We start from the raw sequence: 17,793 nt of genomic DNA on the forward strand, positions 1-17,793 counted from the left end.
AGTGCCAATCCCCGAGAGAGGCAGGAAAACGTGTGTGAAGTTTGGAAGGTAGTAAACGAGGCACCGGCGCAAGTAAGGCTTTGATGTGGCGTGTCAGGAGTGATGCTTCAATAGCTGGTGTGTCGGCTTATGCTGCTCCAAAATAGCCGGCCAGAGTGGCTGAGCGGTTCTAAGCGCTTCAGTCTGTAACCGCGCGACCGCTACGGTCGCAGGTTCGAATCCTGCCTCGGGCATGGATGTGTTTGATGTCCTTAGTTTAGTTAGGTTTAATTAGTTCTAAGTTCTAGGGGACTGATGACCTCTGATGTTAAGTCCCATAGTACTCAGAGCCTTTTTCTGTTCCAAAATAATTTATCAATAACATTTTGCAGAGCATTGGAAGTGTAGTCATGGGCTACGGAACTAAATGGCCCAAAAACGAAGGACCAAGTGAGACATCTATTGTGCCACGCTCGATAGTCTGTGCGCGTGTGGCGAGAGAGAGAGAGAGAGAGAGAGAGAGAGAGAGAGAGAGAGAGAGAGAGAGAGAGAGAGAGAGAGAGAGAGAGAGTTCAGTCAGTAAAACACTTTTGCACGAATGCGAAGGTCCCAGGTTCGATTGCCGATCCGTGACAAAGTTTTAATATGCCAGGAAGTTTCAGAGAGCGGAATGCCAGCGCGAACAGAACACGCTGTTAATGGCCGTAGTCGGGTGTGGTATAAAATAGGGCACAGCTATCCAGCTGATTGGCGCTAGGTGCTGTTCAGTAAATACAGAAGGAGTATTTATATCGTGTAAATGTAAATGTGACTCTCTTAACCCTTTCAGACCTGAGAGAGAACTATGCGTAGAAACTGAATGAATTTTGAATGCCTTGATTAAAAATGTTAGCGAATACAGGAAAATCCTATAGAATGTCTATATTTCAATATTTTCCCCAAAAGTTTGGACCCACACAAATGTGCGTGTTAGGCTTAATCTGTAATAATTGGTCAGAAATAAGTAACTCAAATTTCAATTACAGAAAAAGTGTATTTCCTCAAAAAAATCACAATAATAATCAAGATAAACTGGAAATTAATTTGTATAATCAAAATACATTTTCAAATTTTGAAACATCGTTTTCTTTCAAGAGAAAATTCCCACTTGCTGCGAAAGAAATTTTAAATTAATATTTACATGCTACAGAGTTATCACTTCTGTGTAGGGAATGTTACATAACAGTTTGAACTTTTTGAAAGGCATAAATACACACTACATTTGGTACACCATGTCCTTGTTTGCTTTTGTACAATGTGCATTTCTACATCTTGCATTAGACACGTCATCAACTATGGGCCAGTGTGCGTATTCATCGAGCCTTCTGTCCAAACAAGGCTGATCAGCAGTCTGGTACTTTTTCTCAGCAACCTGTGCTGCACCATTGTCAGGGTTTTCTGTGGATGGCCTTCGTTTAGCAGAAAACAAAAATGATTCTCGAAGAGCTATTCCAAAACTAAAAAGATCTAGTTTATCCTTCGCAGGTACTCCAGCATCTTGACAAGCTTCCTTGTAATCTGTCCAGAAATTGACACAAGCAAGGTCTATGAGTTTATTATGAGTTTCAGAGTCCATTTCCTTGTTTTTATAAATGTTCTGTAGGCCTCCATCATCTGATCGCAGCTGTCAGCTCCTCCCATGTTCAAATTATACAAGGAACATTGACATACGCTTTTTCCTTTTCGATCCACCGTTCTACATTTGTAACTGGATTGCATCCAACAAGTTTGACACCAGTGCCACTGCTGTTGTGTCTTTCCATGGAATGATGACAGCATGTTGTCATCCCAGCAAAGTTCTTCCATGTCACCTCTTTTCAATTTTTTTCTCCTCAGTGAGATGCACATCTCTAATTCTATTACGCAAGATTGTTCCTGTTCCATACATTTCATTTTCTCGCCGGACTTCCAACAGCAGAATGGGTGTTAAATATCTGTCAAAGAACAGATAAGAATCTCTCTCTAGTGTTTGAATCAGTCGAAGCACAATACTAGGCCCCAGGCCATAGTTGCTTTCAGGCACAGGTGTTGATTTTCTCTGGCAAATCTCAAAATCTAAGACTAATCCCTTGCTCGTTGCTAAAACAAAACTTTTTAAACCTCTTGGGCGTGGTTTGTATAGTAGATATTGCTTAGAGAAACAACGACCAGTAAAAGGTATCATCTGGTCATCGATAGAGTAATGGCCTACACTGGGCGAGGCAATTTGACGCAGGCATTCTTCATGAAGTGTATTGCAAGTTGAAGTTTCCATAGAGCATTCTTCAAGTTCCCTTCTGGAAAGCGATTTGTATCAACAACATGCAACGACTTTCGTACAGAAAAAAAACTATCCCTTGTGATACTGTCTGTTATTAAAGGAAGGTGATATTTACATTGCTAACACATTCTCATGTGTAGGTATTTAGTATTGGCCATTAGAACGAGTGCTCCAAAAATATTTTTTTACTTCCTCCGAGGTAGCTCCCACGACCTGCCCTGTTTTAGATAAATGATGTATGTTTGTGTATGTGGATGCAGGCTCAAAAAATTCGTCAGAAAAGTATGTTTGAAAGTATTTCATAGGAGTCATTGGCGGTTCATGGAAAAATATCAGATATTGGAGGGCCTTGCGAAGAAAAAGGACGTTTGCCCCACAAATGTTTTCTCTCTATCACTAGATTCAGTTGTGCACACTGTGGTACCTGCTCATTTTGCATTCGCTGTTGTCTTTCGCTTAGATGTTCTACCTGCTGGTTCTGAAGTAGCGTATCTAGAAAGAGGGACACCTATTAACCGCCACGGCTGAAATCGATAAAAAAATGGAGTAAAAGCCTAACACACACAGTTGCGTTACATTGATTATCAAAGAATCTAATGTGAAAATAGTGTTGAACAAACAATCTTTATGCACTGCATTTGATTCATTCATCAGTCAAGTATATTTATAAATTTTTATACACTCCGAAAGCTAGTAGAACATAACAAAAATGAACAATACCTCCCTCCGTGGCGTCGTCTCGAGGTCGCCATTGTCAGAAAACTTGAAACGAATTGCAACACAGCGCAGCTCTGCGGATGAAACACTAACTAAAATGGACTGTAGCGCACTTTCTGAAACTTGCACTATTGTGTGGGCCAGGTCTGAGCGGTCACGCTTTAACCATGTCACTGTAATCTAACATATAACGTGCCCATACAATTGTGCGTGTGCAGTCTGAAAGGGTTAAGTAGCCAACAGCGACATATTGGTTATGGGAGGACTTTCCATCTCGAGAAGTACAGTCTGTTCATTACCAAGGAACTGCTGTGAAGCCCTTTCTTAGGTTGTAGCTACTAGGGGAGTGATGCGTAATACAAGGGTCTAGCCCACTTAGTTTCTCACTCTCAGGCAGTCTTCCCACTTTCTCGTGAGGCTACCAAAAATCACCTAATACTTTTCAGTGCTGGCAATCTGAGTGGAAGGACAGTAGTGGGAGCTCGGAGACTGTTACCAACTCCTTCTTGCGCTATTCGCTTTCAGAGTGGTGCAACAAGTAAAGGAGTCAATGGATGTGGGCCTTATGCTAAAGTGGCCACCCTGCTCAAGCTGGCACCTACCCCACCAACTGACTCTGCTGGTAGTGCAGATAGTCATTTGCACGAATTCTCCAAAAGCCACTTCACCTTCACTACGAAAACCAGGCTTGGTGTTCACCGTCGCCATCAACACCCAGGAGTGACAAACACAGAGACCGACATGGACAGGAGGTCATGACCAATATGGACAGGAGGAGGACATGATGGAGGGAGGAGGCGGCTCTGTCACTCATGCAAGCTGAGTTGAACAAGGACCTGGCACAACTCTTCCCACATGATTTGTTTGACCCGATCAAGAGTCAGCAGTGGAAGGCTGCCCATACAGAGCAGGTTACAGCCGTCATTGCAGCCCTCACCAAGGAGCAGCAATCATGAATAGTCTTGGCCCCATCGGAGAACGGTCCACTCCACCCTGTAGAACAAGGGGACACACCACCATCTTTGTCTCTGGTTGACACCCGCATCTGGGAGCACCTTGCTGGGCTTCCTGCCTCGCCTCCAAAGTTTGTGGCTCTTGACGCCCTTGTGACGTTCGGGCTATGAACATCACCCCAAGTCATCTTAAGCATCCTCCCAGATGCCCTGGATACTGTCAGCAGCAAGGAAGAGCATGTGAAGAAAAATCTGTCACATCCATCACCTAAGAAGCAGCCTGACACAGGCCCTTCCACACATGGCTTCATTGCCACACAGAGGTTTTACTGCAGGTCCAGACATCCTTATTGGCATCCAGCTTTGCTGTGTGACAAAGGAGGTCCTGGAGAAATTTCTGAACCTTTTCCTCCTACCCAGAGCCCTTCCTTCCCATCTCCTTCATGCGAGAACCTGATTTCCAAGAAGTATGCATCAGCATCCCTCACTGAGTTCCGCCCAATCACCATCTGCTCAGTGCTTGCTCGAGTATTTCGCGAGGTCCTAGCATCACGCCTTATGTGGCTGAGTGCTCTGGACAACAAACTTGAATCCAATGTAACAGAAAAGGAAGAGAAGGTAGAGGGAGATGAAATCGGAGGTATGATACTGCGAGAAGAATCTAACAGACCACTGAAAGACCTAAGCCAAAGCAAGACTCCCAGAGTAGACAACATTCCTTCAGAAATACTGAGAACCTTGTAAGAGTAGCCACAACAAAACTATTCCGACTGATGTGCAAGATATAAGAGACAGGCAACATTCCTTCAAACTTCAGGAAGTATGTAATAATTCCAATTCCAAAGAGTGGGTGCTGACAGATGTGGATATTACTGAAATATTAGCTCATTAATTCATTCTTACAACATGCTGACAGAATTTTTTTACAGAAGGATGGAAAAAGCAGGTAGATCTTGGGGAAGATCAATTTAGGTTTCTGAGAAATGGAAACACAGAAGACAATACTGACAATATGACTCATCATAGAAGATAGGATGAAGAAAATAATTGTATATAATATTTGTACATTTAGAGAAAGTTTTGACAATGTTGACTGGAATATGCTCTCTGAAATTCTGAAATTAGCAGGGGTAAAATACAAGGAGAAGAGGTTGTGTACAGGTGGTATAGACAGTAGTTGGTAGTTACAAGAGTCAAAGCAAATGAATGGGAAGCAGCAATAGAAAAGTGAGTGTGACGTGGCTGTAACCGATCCTCTGTGTTATTCAGTTTGTGCACTGAGCAAGCAGTAAAGGAAACCAAAGAAAACATTCTAGACAGAATTAAAATTCAGGGACAAGAAATAAAAACTTTGAAGTTTGCTAATGACTGCAGTTCTGTCAGAGACAGAAAAGACTTGGAAGAAAGTTGAATGGAACTGGTAGTATCTTAAAAAGAGGTTATAAAATGACCACCAGCGAAAGTAAAACAAGTGTTGTGGAATGCACAGTCAAATTAAACCAGTTGATACAGAGGGAACCAGATTAGGAAATGAGACACTAAAAGTAGTATTTTCTCTCTCTCTCTCTCTCTCTCTCTCTCTCTCTCTCTCTCTCTCTCTCTCTCTCTCTCTCCCTCTTCCACCCCCCCCCCCCCCCAAAAAAAAAAAAAAAAAAAAAAAAAAAACACTGACCGTGGCTGAAGTAAAGAGGATGGCTTTAGTAAGTAAAGAATTTCTGAAGAAAAAAATAAATTTATTAGCATCAAACATAGATTTAAGTGTTAGGAAGCCTTTGCACACAAGTGAAATGTGGATGACAAATATTTCACACAAAATAAGAGCTTTTGAAATAGGGTCTTATAGAAGATTGTTGATGACTACATGGATAGACTGTGCAACTAATGAGGACACACTGAATAGAATTGAATACAAAAGAAATTTATGGCACAACTTGACTAAGAGGAGGGGTTGTTTGATGGGACAGTTCCTGAGGCATCAAGAAATTGTCAGTATGATAGTAAAGGGAAGTGTGCGTGTACGTGGGGACTGTAGAGAAAGGCCTATAAAGAGCATAGAACAACTGCATCAAACCCAATCGTGAACACAAATTGTTATGCATATGTTTTACACAACAGTATTTGGGAGTAAATGCTATACAAGAATGCATTTATTTATAGTTGCATAGTATAAATTACTACCTGTTCTATTATTAAATGTGCCTATTTTACTTCCATGTTGCTGTTTCTTTGACATGCTCTATGGTACAAAAATACTCTTGCATGCTCCAAATCTTTTGGTTTCTTCTGACATTTCTCACATTTGGCCATCACATTCTCTGTAGCCAATCACAACTTGTCAGTACCTGCCATGAGCAAGAATGGTTAAGTGCTGGCCCCTACCACTTGTTTGATGGAGATGGTGCCACATCATAGAAACCGAAGTGGAGTGCCCATTCCCTGCTTGACCAAACCTTAAGCAAATGGAGCATGATATTTGGAAAAGTATGGACCTGATTTTTTATGGTTTATTATGGTTTTACAGTATGCCAGAAAGAAGAATTTGGCAGCTTTTAATTTCTCAGATCCTCTTACTTATCATTAACTTCTTCTAAAAAATTTAATTAAATTGATGATTGATTCAGTGAAACAGCAAATTCTCCATTTCATTTGTCAGTCCAAATTTATACAATGAATCATCATCTGCTCAGTTTGAAGTGACTTTTTATGGTTAACCAAACTATGTCTGAAACTCAATGAAACAGCAAATTCTCCGTTTCATTTCTCAGTCCAAATTTATACAATGAATCTTCTTCTGCTCAGTTTAAAGTGACTTTTTATGTTGGTTAACCAAACTGAGTCTGGAACTCATCAGCACAATATCTCATGCATGTGTCAGGAGATTTTCTCATAAAGAAACTCCACCCCAGAAAAAAAAAGAGTCCACATTCTCTCAACTATCAGGTAAGTGTACTTATGTACTTGCACTTATCAACCCACTCCATCAGGCAGGAACTTCTAAATGTCGCCACATGTGTTTTTGACACTGCCTGGCCAGTGTACTACAAGTGTACTGCAGGCTTTGGTCAGGTTGTGCAGTGCCTGAGTGATGAAGCAGACACACTGCACGAGGTGCCACCAAACCTGCATAGGACGACACTCTGCAGGCACCTGGTTCAAGAACCTCCACAACCAAAAGGCAGACAAACAAAGCTCTTACACAATCAGCAAATTCATAGGATGGTTTCAGGATGTATTGAATGGTTGGATACTGTTCTACACTTCCAGGTATCATGATGAAGTTACTTTGCATCTCTCCTAACAAAGTGTTTCAGATTCCCAGGAACCATAGATTTTATTAGCAGACCGTTTGAACATGTCTAATCCAATGTCCTGCAGGGACAGACACAAGCATACAGTCAGTAGAACTTGTTGCTGATGAGTGACTATTTAGCCCTTAGAAGCATTCTTCGCTGTTTCAACCCAAAGACAAAAGTACTGGTTTATATGTACATAATTTTCACATTCCATTGTGTCATGGAAGTCTCTTCTGTGTCTGTGCATATAAAGTAAATAAAGTGATTATTTAGTAGAGGCAAACAGTAAAACTATTGTGTAAAGTAGATAGCCTTACATGTTGCAGAATTTTTTTCAAGGATCTTGGAATCCTTACACTTACTTCACAATACAGTTACTCCTTGACAGTTTTTGAGGTTGACAATAAATATCAGTTTCAGCTGAAGTATGATGTAGACAGTAATAATAAAAGACACAACAACAATTTTCATGTAGATTTTGTCACCTTGTTAAGTTCAGACTGGAGTTATGTTCTATGGTAAAAAGATATTCATCAAGTTCACATATATCATACAGCAAGAAATTGGGTATTCCAACCAGTTCCAAAGAAAGTGGAAAAACAAGTGTTAGCCACTCTTTCTAAAAATTACCATTAATATTTAGATTTAGAGTAGAAAAGTTATTTTACCTATATGACAAGTGGAAGTGTTCTCTGTAAACTTGTATGACACATAGTAATGTACTGTGAATATAACTCGGTACTGACAAATGCAGGTAAGTATTGTCTTAGTGCCAGTGTGTGAACTTTGTCTGTCTAGATTGCGAGCTTATAAAACAGTATGACCAGTTTAGATTGTATTATCAATCATCTTCAGATCACAAAATATTGTTACAGAATGTCACACATCATATATTCTACAATCAAGGGTTGAACCATTGAAACTTAAATATCATTTTATAGACAAATAAAGTTTACACTGATAATTAAGATTACTGTTCTGCTTTCTTGACCATTCCAAGCCTTATAAAATTAAGCTAATTATTTGTGTTATACTGCTACCACTTAGGTTTTATATTTATTTTCTGTTTAATTTAACATGACACTACATGTTTACACCATGTTCTGCTTATCTTCAGGAATGTGTACGTACAGATGTATATGTTAATTAACTATCTCAAGTAATCTGGATTAACTCAAAAACATTATACTTTACAATTTTGTTCACTGTTCTGCTGATGGAGAGGGTATTGTATGAAATGGGGTGGGAAGGGGGATCAGGGACCAAATCAAACTATCAACATGTTAAAACTGTATCACAAGCGTATTGCACCACAGCAACTGATGCAAAACTACCTGTATGCATAAACATGACAGGATATGTATTACTGAGCTCCACATCAGAAGAATAACTACAGCTGACTCCAGTGGACTTTGAGTTCTTGCAGCCTGCCCCTGTACCCCTCTTCCACATACCCCAGCAGCCATTCCACCACTAGGACAGTGCATAAATTTGTAGCTGTGGTATTCATGAGTTAATTTAGATTAATTAAGACATGTTATCATCATCTATCTGAAGATAAGCAGAACATGCTAGAAACACATAGTATTATTTAGGTAAAACAGAAAAGAAGTAAAAATGTGACTGGTAGCAATATAGCACAAATAACTATTTCATACAGTCACCACTCCTACATATAGCCACTAAAGTCACAATTGAATATTAGGCCGCCAGTAGCCGATACAGAGCAGCTATCTAGCATAACTGAGGAAGCACCAGGTTTTTTTCAAGATAGTAGCTTTCTTTCTAACTTGCTTTATTAAATTTAGCTGGCATAAGTGCAAACAGCACTATGAAGTATACTGATAGTTAACTGCTAATACAGAATTCTGTTTAACTTTCTGTGGTTTCCTTATCTTTCATTATGCACACCTCAACTTGTGTCACCATTCTCGAAGGTCCTCCTTCTTGCCGGGCCTACAGAACACAATGAATGACAATGTGTGCTGCGCTCTGTTGCAGTGGAGGTACGACTGGGCAACCCATGTCCCGTAGCTGTGGCATCTGGCGGACTGCCTGGGGTCTACTTGCTGGAGCAGCTGCACTTCCATTGGGAGGCTGAGCACACCATTTCAGGAAAGCGGTATGTTTGCTCCTCCCATTAGAACTACTCAGCAATTTCATGAAGATTACTAGGCATCATCAATACCACCAGTAAATCAAGTGAATTCTTAGGTGGCGCCTAAACAAGGCCATAGCTAATTCCTTCTTCCGCATTTGTGTGACAGAACTGGTGCTCATGAGCATACCCAGCAAGGTAGTGTGTGTGTGTGGGGGGGGATGGAAAGGGGGTGGGACAGTGAGTGTTTGGTGGGTGGTAGTGGTAGTGTGTGTAGGGAGGGGGGAGGTGGGGGGGGGGGGGGGAGGCAGCTGACAACAATCCCTAGGGTAAAAAAGATCTTCACCAACTGAGCTCACATCTTACCTCACCACACACATAAAACAATCATTTCAATAATACCAAGTGTACCCAGAATCATTTGTCATGAAATCTCAAAATTACATCATCATTCACCCTGAAGCTCATACGAGATCCCCCACCCCCACTTCCTACCATGCCCTCACCTTCCCTAGTACACTTTTGCAGGTTCTGTTCCTATAATGACCCCAGTACTGAAAAGATGTGAAACACTAACTTTCTTATTTTAACCAATAGCATGTGTTCTTTTAAATCACATTATCGTGCACATCTGTGAGTACCCATATAACTACTATTCGCAGGACACACTAAAACTAGAAGCACTGGAAGTGTCTCAGTATGGCTCTGTCAGGTCTGTGTGGGCATCTGGAACTATGCTGTGTGCAATTGTTGAAAGGTAGCTGTTGTGTTATGTCCGCACTATAACACAACAAATATACCGTGGTAAGCAAATTTATTTGACCTTCTGTTACTCAAAGCAAAACTTAAGTTCGACTACACAACACTTCGCTGGTTGTAGCGCCAAGGAGAAATCAGAGTCACTAGTAGAGAATACAAGACCAAACCACTGCCAACCAGTCGATACCGAGGCGTCGCAAGTTTCCAGCCAGGGAGGCCATAGTACGATTTGGTCGTTGTGAATCCAGCAGCCAGGTAGTAGCACAGTCATCAGCGAAAATTGAACTGGTTAAACGGGCTCAGGGAGCTCACTTAAATCCACAGGTCCAGCCAATCAGAGTGTTGGTAGATGGCGCCCTTATACAGTTGCTCACTCTGGTGACAAGGGCAGTGCTGCCAGGGTAATCCCTATCGATAGTAGTGTGTACGCTGCTGCTAACCCCGTGACAACGCGTTCACTTGCGGCAAATTGACATCGTGTGCGGCGCCAGTCGTACTCATTGTGTGCCGCGCATGTTGTAGCATGCCGCGCCGAGTTGACGGCTGCTGTGCGAAGCAGCGACAGTAGCAATAGTCTCTCATGCACCACACAGTATGACATTAGGAACGGTTCCTGCACTGTGGATTTCGTCCTTGAAGATGTGATTGTTATCTGCTGGACACTAATTAATCACATGAGACCTTATCATGTTGGAATCACATCTGGAAACCTACTTTCTCAACTAATTCCTGCATCAGACCTATGCTCTAGCCAGCAATCGTCCTACTTAAATTTCTCTTTAAACGCTCTCTCAGAAGGTACCACACTGCAGACATTTTCGAATATGATATGGCTGCACAATGTGAAAGTGGATGGTGATAAGGTATGATCCAAAAAATAAGTTTAGGGTCCTATTGTCTACATCTATGTCTATACTCTGCAGACCTCTGTGAAGTGCATGGAAGAGGGTACTTTATTGCCGTGTCCAGTACTGTCAAATCTCATTTGTGTACATAATAATTAAAGTGGTAGTGGTAGTAGTAGTAGTAAATCATCATCATCAGTTCATTGTCAGACATTTGAAATCCACTGCAGAATACAGTGTTCAAACAATGTCACATATTCCTACAGGATTTAAAATTGGTCAAAACTAGAAGAAAATGTCCTGTAATTATACATCCAGAAACCAGTACCTGTTGAGATGCGGGTCATTTTACTTGTATTGAGTAATGTGTGATATTTGTTGGTGCAGGCCACCTTACTGTTGCAGCTCATTGCATGCTGAATTACAAGTGCTATTGGAGAATGTTAATCTTGCTGAAAGACAACTGTAGTTTATGCAGGATGTAGCAGTACACCATTTTCTATGGATTTTACAACAGTATATCACTGCAGTGTTTCATGGGTGATGGACTGGTCAAAGAGGTCTGGTAGCATGGCCTCCACATACACCAAACCTGAATTCATTAGATTTCTAGTCATGGGGTCATTTAAAGGCAATGGTGTATGGCCAACCCACTGATAATGTGCAAACATTACAGGAGTTTGTTACTATTGCACATGCGGTAGTCTGAATGAGGCCAGGTGTATTTGAATGAGTGCATGATTCATTGTGAAGGGTTGGAGGATGTGTCAGTATGTGTGGTAACCACATGCAATGCTGTTATGGTGTCTATTTCTACTTAACAGACAGATGGGAAATAGAGGACAGGTTGGCCATTATCTAACCAGGTATTGGTTTGTGGCTGTATCATCAGTTTTGACCAGTGCTACCTTCTGCAGGAATATCTAATATATGACACTTATTTAAGCTCTCTGTAGATCTCCTCTAGACTTTTCTGTGGAGAAAGATAAGCATGCATCATGTTCCAGCAGGTTTTTTATTACCCATCTGTGATCATCTTGATCTTTTCTTATCTCTTGGCAATCAGTACAAAACAACCCTGGTGCATCTGCCATCAATTCATCTTGCTACATGCCCCACCCATCTTCACTTCATTTTCATTATGATCATAATTACATCCTCCCCCCCCCCCCCCCAATCTGTTGCCTGCTTGTTTTCCTCTCTCTCTTAGTAATTCCTAATAAGGGTGCAAAATTGTATAGAAAATCAAGTAACCTGGAACTCTCAGGGATACTGATTTTACAGGAAAAGTCATGGGATTCTGAAACATTGAGTTGAGAGAGACTCTGGGAGGACTTGAAATGTTTGTTCATGAGAAGGAATGTATTGAGGTAATTTGTTACAAATCACACTGGAGATTCTGCTTCAGAAACAATCAGTTGTGTTGCAGATGAAAAATTATAGAAGGGCATTGAAACATTGTAATGTTTGTTGCTTGAATGTGTTTACCATACCTTTGGGGCACTTGTTGACCTTGAAAATCATCATTATTGTCTGTGGATTCCTGGGCTCCGTGTCTGTTTCCCAATTTGTGATTGTGAGTGTGGCAGAGAGTCATATGTGCACAAGAGTTAGTCACATAGCTCTGAATTTTTCATTCATGCAAATGGTGAGTTTTGGTAGTGTAAAATATATATATAAATGTAAATCCATGATTGAAAACATTGTGTAGCTTGCTGTTAAGTACTCACACTTTGATTTATTTAACTAATTTCTATTTAAAGTAGAACTTGCCAACATTCTCTGTGGTTTGCTTCAAATCCAGTTTGAAACACGATGCATCGTTATAAGGTCTGTTCATATTACATTCCAGTGATAACAGTTCAAAGCAAGTTCCTGTGAGGATTTCTCAAATAATTGAGGTTATCATCCGGATTGCTGATGGACAACAGGAATGACGGAATTTCCAGGATCGGCAGGAGCTTATAAAATACAAATTTGTTGATAGAACCATAAATAAACTGTTGTTTTGTTTTCACTGCGGTGTTGACTAGCTAATATTTTAGCCACAAACCTTTCCATTAGTATTCTGAGAAAAACTAAGTCATAGGTTTTTCTGCTCTGTTTTTGTCATGTCATTAGTTTTGTCAGTCACACTGAAAAAAATTGCAGCATCTAGTTTGATAAAGATAGCTCATGTGGCTTTGTTTATCATTGTTGCTTCATGTTTCCCAGAAGTTAGGTACTGGTGGTACAGTGTTTCAGCCCTAAAACGTATTGCATTATGATAATTTGATGCGGCTCTTTATTTTTTCTCTGTTCTGAAAAAGAAAGCAGAGTGTCTCCTGTTGGCATGGACAAGCAGAGTTATTCACCATTAAATTTATTATTGTGGGTGACTTTCCCTTGGCTTCAATTGGTATTGTAACAAAAATCAAATTCATATAGTACATAAAAAATGCTTTAGATGTAGCTTTCATTCATTCCTAGCTAAACTTGGAGCAATTGCTAGTAAGTGATGTAGTAACTCAAAAACTTCTGAAGTAGTTTTTTCTCACATATAACAAAAGCAGTTTAGGAAAATTTAGAACTTCATCATGTAAATCTCAATTAAATCGTCTGATGAAATGAAGTTGCACCTGCTAACATGTCTTGCTCCACAATCTGGTGAGAAAATCTGTTATGGAATGGTTTAAAAATCCATGTCTGCCTTCCAAGCTTCCTTCCAACAAGTCTGTAGCTCCTTCGGTAACTTTCCAATTGGTTCTGTTCAGTTTGTGCCCCTATGGTTTGTTCTCCCAATATTCAGAGCACTGCTTTATTTTGGAAGACATTCATTCATGTGCCCATCTATAATTATAGGCTGTGTACTTTAGTTTTTAGTACTGTAATTGCCAGTCACATGATCAGGAATTTCTGCATAGCTACACATGCTTGTATCACTCTGCCTCTGATTCACATTCTGAATGAGGTGGTGTAATGATGAGGCAACAGACTTATGTTCAGATGGACGATGGCTCAAATAGCCACATGGTCATTCTCAGTTAAGTTTTCCTAAACCAGCTGAAATGAATGTTGGGATGGTTCCTGAATCAAGGCCATGGCCATTTCCCTTCCCATGCTCACCCAGTTCCGGCTTGCTGTCCGAGTCTCATAAGCTGAGTTGGATGTTAAACTCTCACCACACTTCCTTCTTTTGACAACACATAACACACGTATTATTACTGCAGTGTGATGATATGAGGTAGCTGAGTTATCAAGGTACTTACCCAAATTCACGAAGTTTATATTTCAAATCCATACCCAGCCATCCTGATTTAGAATCCTCCTATGAGGATAGAGCTAACTGACTCAGTACACAACCTTTGCCCAGCTGGGCTAGTATTCCACCTGTGATGCCATTCACTTCAACTGTTCATTAGCTTCTAAATTCCCGTTATTTGCAGATTTCCATAGAGTAATACTGTTTTATTACTCTTCTTTGTATCACTATTGGTAGTAAGCATGCTACATTTCATAGCATCAGCTGATATTTTCTGTAATCCATTTAAGTCATTTGACTGTGTGAATTACAATATTCTTCTAACAGAATGAAGTTTTACAGGATTGGCAGTCTAGCCAAACAATGAATAATGTCATACATAACCAAAAGAATGCAGAAAATTGTACTTAGTGATTCAACAAATGTAGTCTGAGGACATATCATGTGTGAGATTCCCCAAGGTTCTCTTTTTTGGACCACATTGTTCCTCATATATGTTAACTCTCTTCCGACTAATATACAACAAGCAGAATTAGTTCTTTTTGCAGATAACACTAGTACTGTAATCAATCCAAACATACAAACATCAGCAGAAGCAAAGGTGAACAGTGTTCACAAAAGTTTCATCAACAGGTTTTCTGCGAATGACTTCACCCTCAATTTTAAAAAGACGCAACGTATTCAATCCTGCACATCTTGGGGGGATACATCAGTGATGAGTGTAACATAATGTATTCAATCCTGCACATCTTGGGGGGATACATCAGTGATGAGTGTAACATAAGGTGAGGAAATAATAAACAGAGTAGAGTAGAAGCTTGAAAATTCTTAGATGTTCATATTGATTAGAATTTAAACTGGAAAAAGCACATTTTGGATCTCCTAAAACAACTTAGTTCAAACCTATTTTCACTTAGAATCATTGCAAATCTTGGAGAGAGACAAATCAGTAAATTGACATATTTTACATATTTTCATTCCATAATGTTTTATGGAATAATGTTCTGGAGTAACTGATCTTTAAGAAAGTCTTCATTGCCCAAAAATGTGCTTTAAGAATAATAAGGGGTGCTCACTCATTAACGTCTTGTAGTCATCTGTTTAAGGAGTTGGGCATTCTGACTATCGCTTCACCCCGCATTTATTCCCTCACTAATTTTGTCTTAAGTAATCCACTGCAATTCAAAAGGGAACATGATGTAATTAATTAAAACACCACAAAGAAAACACATTAATTACTCCACATTAAGGTTGTCTTTAGTGCAAAAAGGGATGCACAGTGCTGCAACTAAAATTCTTAATAACTTACCCAGCAATATAAAATGTCTGATACACAGCAAAGTACTGTGTGGGGGGCGGGAAGGAAACTGAAAAAGTTTCTCTTTGAGAACTCCTTCAATTCCATAGAAGAATTTCTACTACTGTAATGTGTAAAAGGTGGTGGGTAGGTAATTCACATGTGTAAATTTATTAACATTAAAGATAATAATAGAAACTTATAAGTGGTCATCATGTACAAATTAATCTACAGTGTCAGTGTAAAATGACTCATTCCACATCATTACAATTTATTTTGTAATCGATCTGTGGAGTATGAAACTAAGGAAAATCCAGGATGGGATGTAACAATATTATTAAAAGGAAAGTTGCTACCCATCATATAGTGGAGATGCTTGAGTCACAGATAGGCACAACAAAAAGACTCTCACAAATATAGCTTTCAGCCAGTAACGCCTTCATTAAAAATAGACAATAGGCACACATATACACACGAACGCAACTTACACACATGTCTGCTAGTTGTGTTTGCGTGTGTGTGTACGTCTGTGCCTGTATCTATTTTTGATGAAGGTCTTACTGGAGTGAAAGCTATATTTGTGACAGTCTTTTTGTTGTGCCTATCTGTGACTCAGCATCTCCACTATATGGTGAGTAGCAACTTTCCTTTTCATAATATTGGGACATGAAACTAACTAACTTCATTTCTGATTATCATTGGTAGTGTCTCATTGGTAGAGTTTCATTTGGGATTCATCCGGAGACACAATTTTAATCTGTTCCAGATATTCATTTCAGTGCATTCTCTGCTCAGTTAAGGTCATCATTCATTCAGTATCATTAACCAGGGGCAGATGTGAACTCTGACCATAATTTATTGGTTATGAACTGTAGACTACAACTGAAGAAACTGCAAAAAGGTGGGAATTTAAGGAGATGGGACCTGGATAAGTGAAAATACCAGAGGTTGCAGAGAGTTTCGTAGAGCATTAGGAAACGGAAACAATTGACAATAACGGAGGGGGGGGGGGGGGGGGACAGTAGAAGAAGAATGGGTAGCTTTGAGAGTTGAAATAGTGAAGGCAGCAGAGGATCAAGTAGGTAAAAAGATGAGGGTTTTTAGAAATCCTTGGATAACAGAAGAGATACTAATTTTAATTGATGAAAGGAGAAAATATAAAAATGCAGTAAATGTAGCAGGCAAAAAGGAGTGCAAACATCTCAAAAATGAGATTAACAGGAAGTGCAAAATGGCTAAGCAGAGATGGCTAGAGGATAAATGTAAGAGAGGAGTATCTAGAGGGTATATACAAGGGTGATGGAAGAGGACATAGATGAAGATGACATGGGAGATATGATAGTGCGTGAAGAATTTGTCAGAGCACTGAAAGACCAAAGGCGAAACAAGGCCCCGGGAATAGACAACATTCCATTGGAATTACTGATAGCCTTGAGAGAGCCAGCCATGACAAAACTCTACCATCTGGTGAGCAAGATGTATGACAGAGGTGAAATACCTTCAAATTTCAAGAAGAATATAATAATTCCAATCCGAAAGAAAGCAGGTGTTGACAGGTGTGAATACTAACACAAATTGTAACCGTAGGCTTCCGCGGCCGTTGTCAATGTCAATAAAATTCTTCTGGGTTAGAGACCGCATTGTCATTTATAAAATTCCAACGTTTCGGCGTCTGTTGCAAGACGCCTTCCTCAGGGTGTGTTGCTAACTGCTGAATGAGCGCAAGGTTGGGTGCATATATACTATGGAAGAGTGTTGTGATTGGATGTGAGGATGAGGAGGAAGGGTACTAGGAGTTCGTTTTATTGGCGTTTGCATTGCGTCTTGTTATTGGCGGAAATAGGCGTTTTCCATTGGAGTTTCCTTTACTGCCTGCCATTGGTGGAAATCGGCGAATAGGAGACTTAGCGGCGACTGCAGCGTAGCGTTGTTTAATAACTGCCTAGTATCGACTAGGCCGCGTCAGCGCTCTGTGTACCATCCTCCGCTGTGGCCTACCGCACGCCTGTTGCTTTGCCCGAGCTGTCCTTCCGCAAAGCTGTCACAACAGGCAGCCAAGACGCTGGAAGTCTGTACCCGTCTTCTCTATTCATATTATCGGGTCGCTTGGCTATTTCGATAGCCTCTCTAATCTTCCTCCTCAAACTAAACGGCTGTTTCGCCAGTACTCGGGCCTCTCGAAATTCGATGTTCATCCTGCACTGCTCATGATGTTCTGACACCGCTGATTTGCTATACTGTTTGAGGCGGATATATCTCTCATGTTCAGTTAGCCTTGTGCTTATTGGACGCCCAGTCTCACCTACATACAC

The 17,793-nt window shown here is 40.3% G+C and overlaps 1 protein-coding gene across 1 annotated transcript in view; it reads left to right on the forward strand.

Annotated features, from left to right (window-relative positions):
- The window catches only part of LOC126338929 (putative carbonic anhydrase 3), a 406,570-nt gene that overhangs the window by 360,739 nt on the left and 28,038 nt on the right, over positions 1–17,793 (forward strand). Inside the window, exon 4 of the mRNA XM_050001590.1 lies at positions 9,243–9,363. Coding sequence (XP_049857547.1) covers positions 9,243–9,363 — 121 coding nt within the window. The remainder of the gene's footprint in view (positions 1–9,242; positions 9,364–17,793) is intronic.

This window comes from Schistocerca gregaria, chromosome 1 (genome assembly GCF_023897955.1).
Source record: "Schistocerca gregaria isolate iqSchGreg1 chromosome 1, iqSchGreg1.2, whole genome shotgun sequence".
Taxonomy (NCBI): Eukaryota; Metazoa; Arthropoda; class Insecta; order Orthoptera; family Acrididae; genus Schistocerca; species Schistocerca gregaria.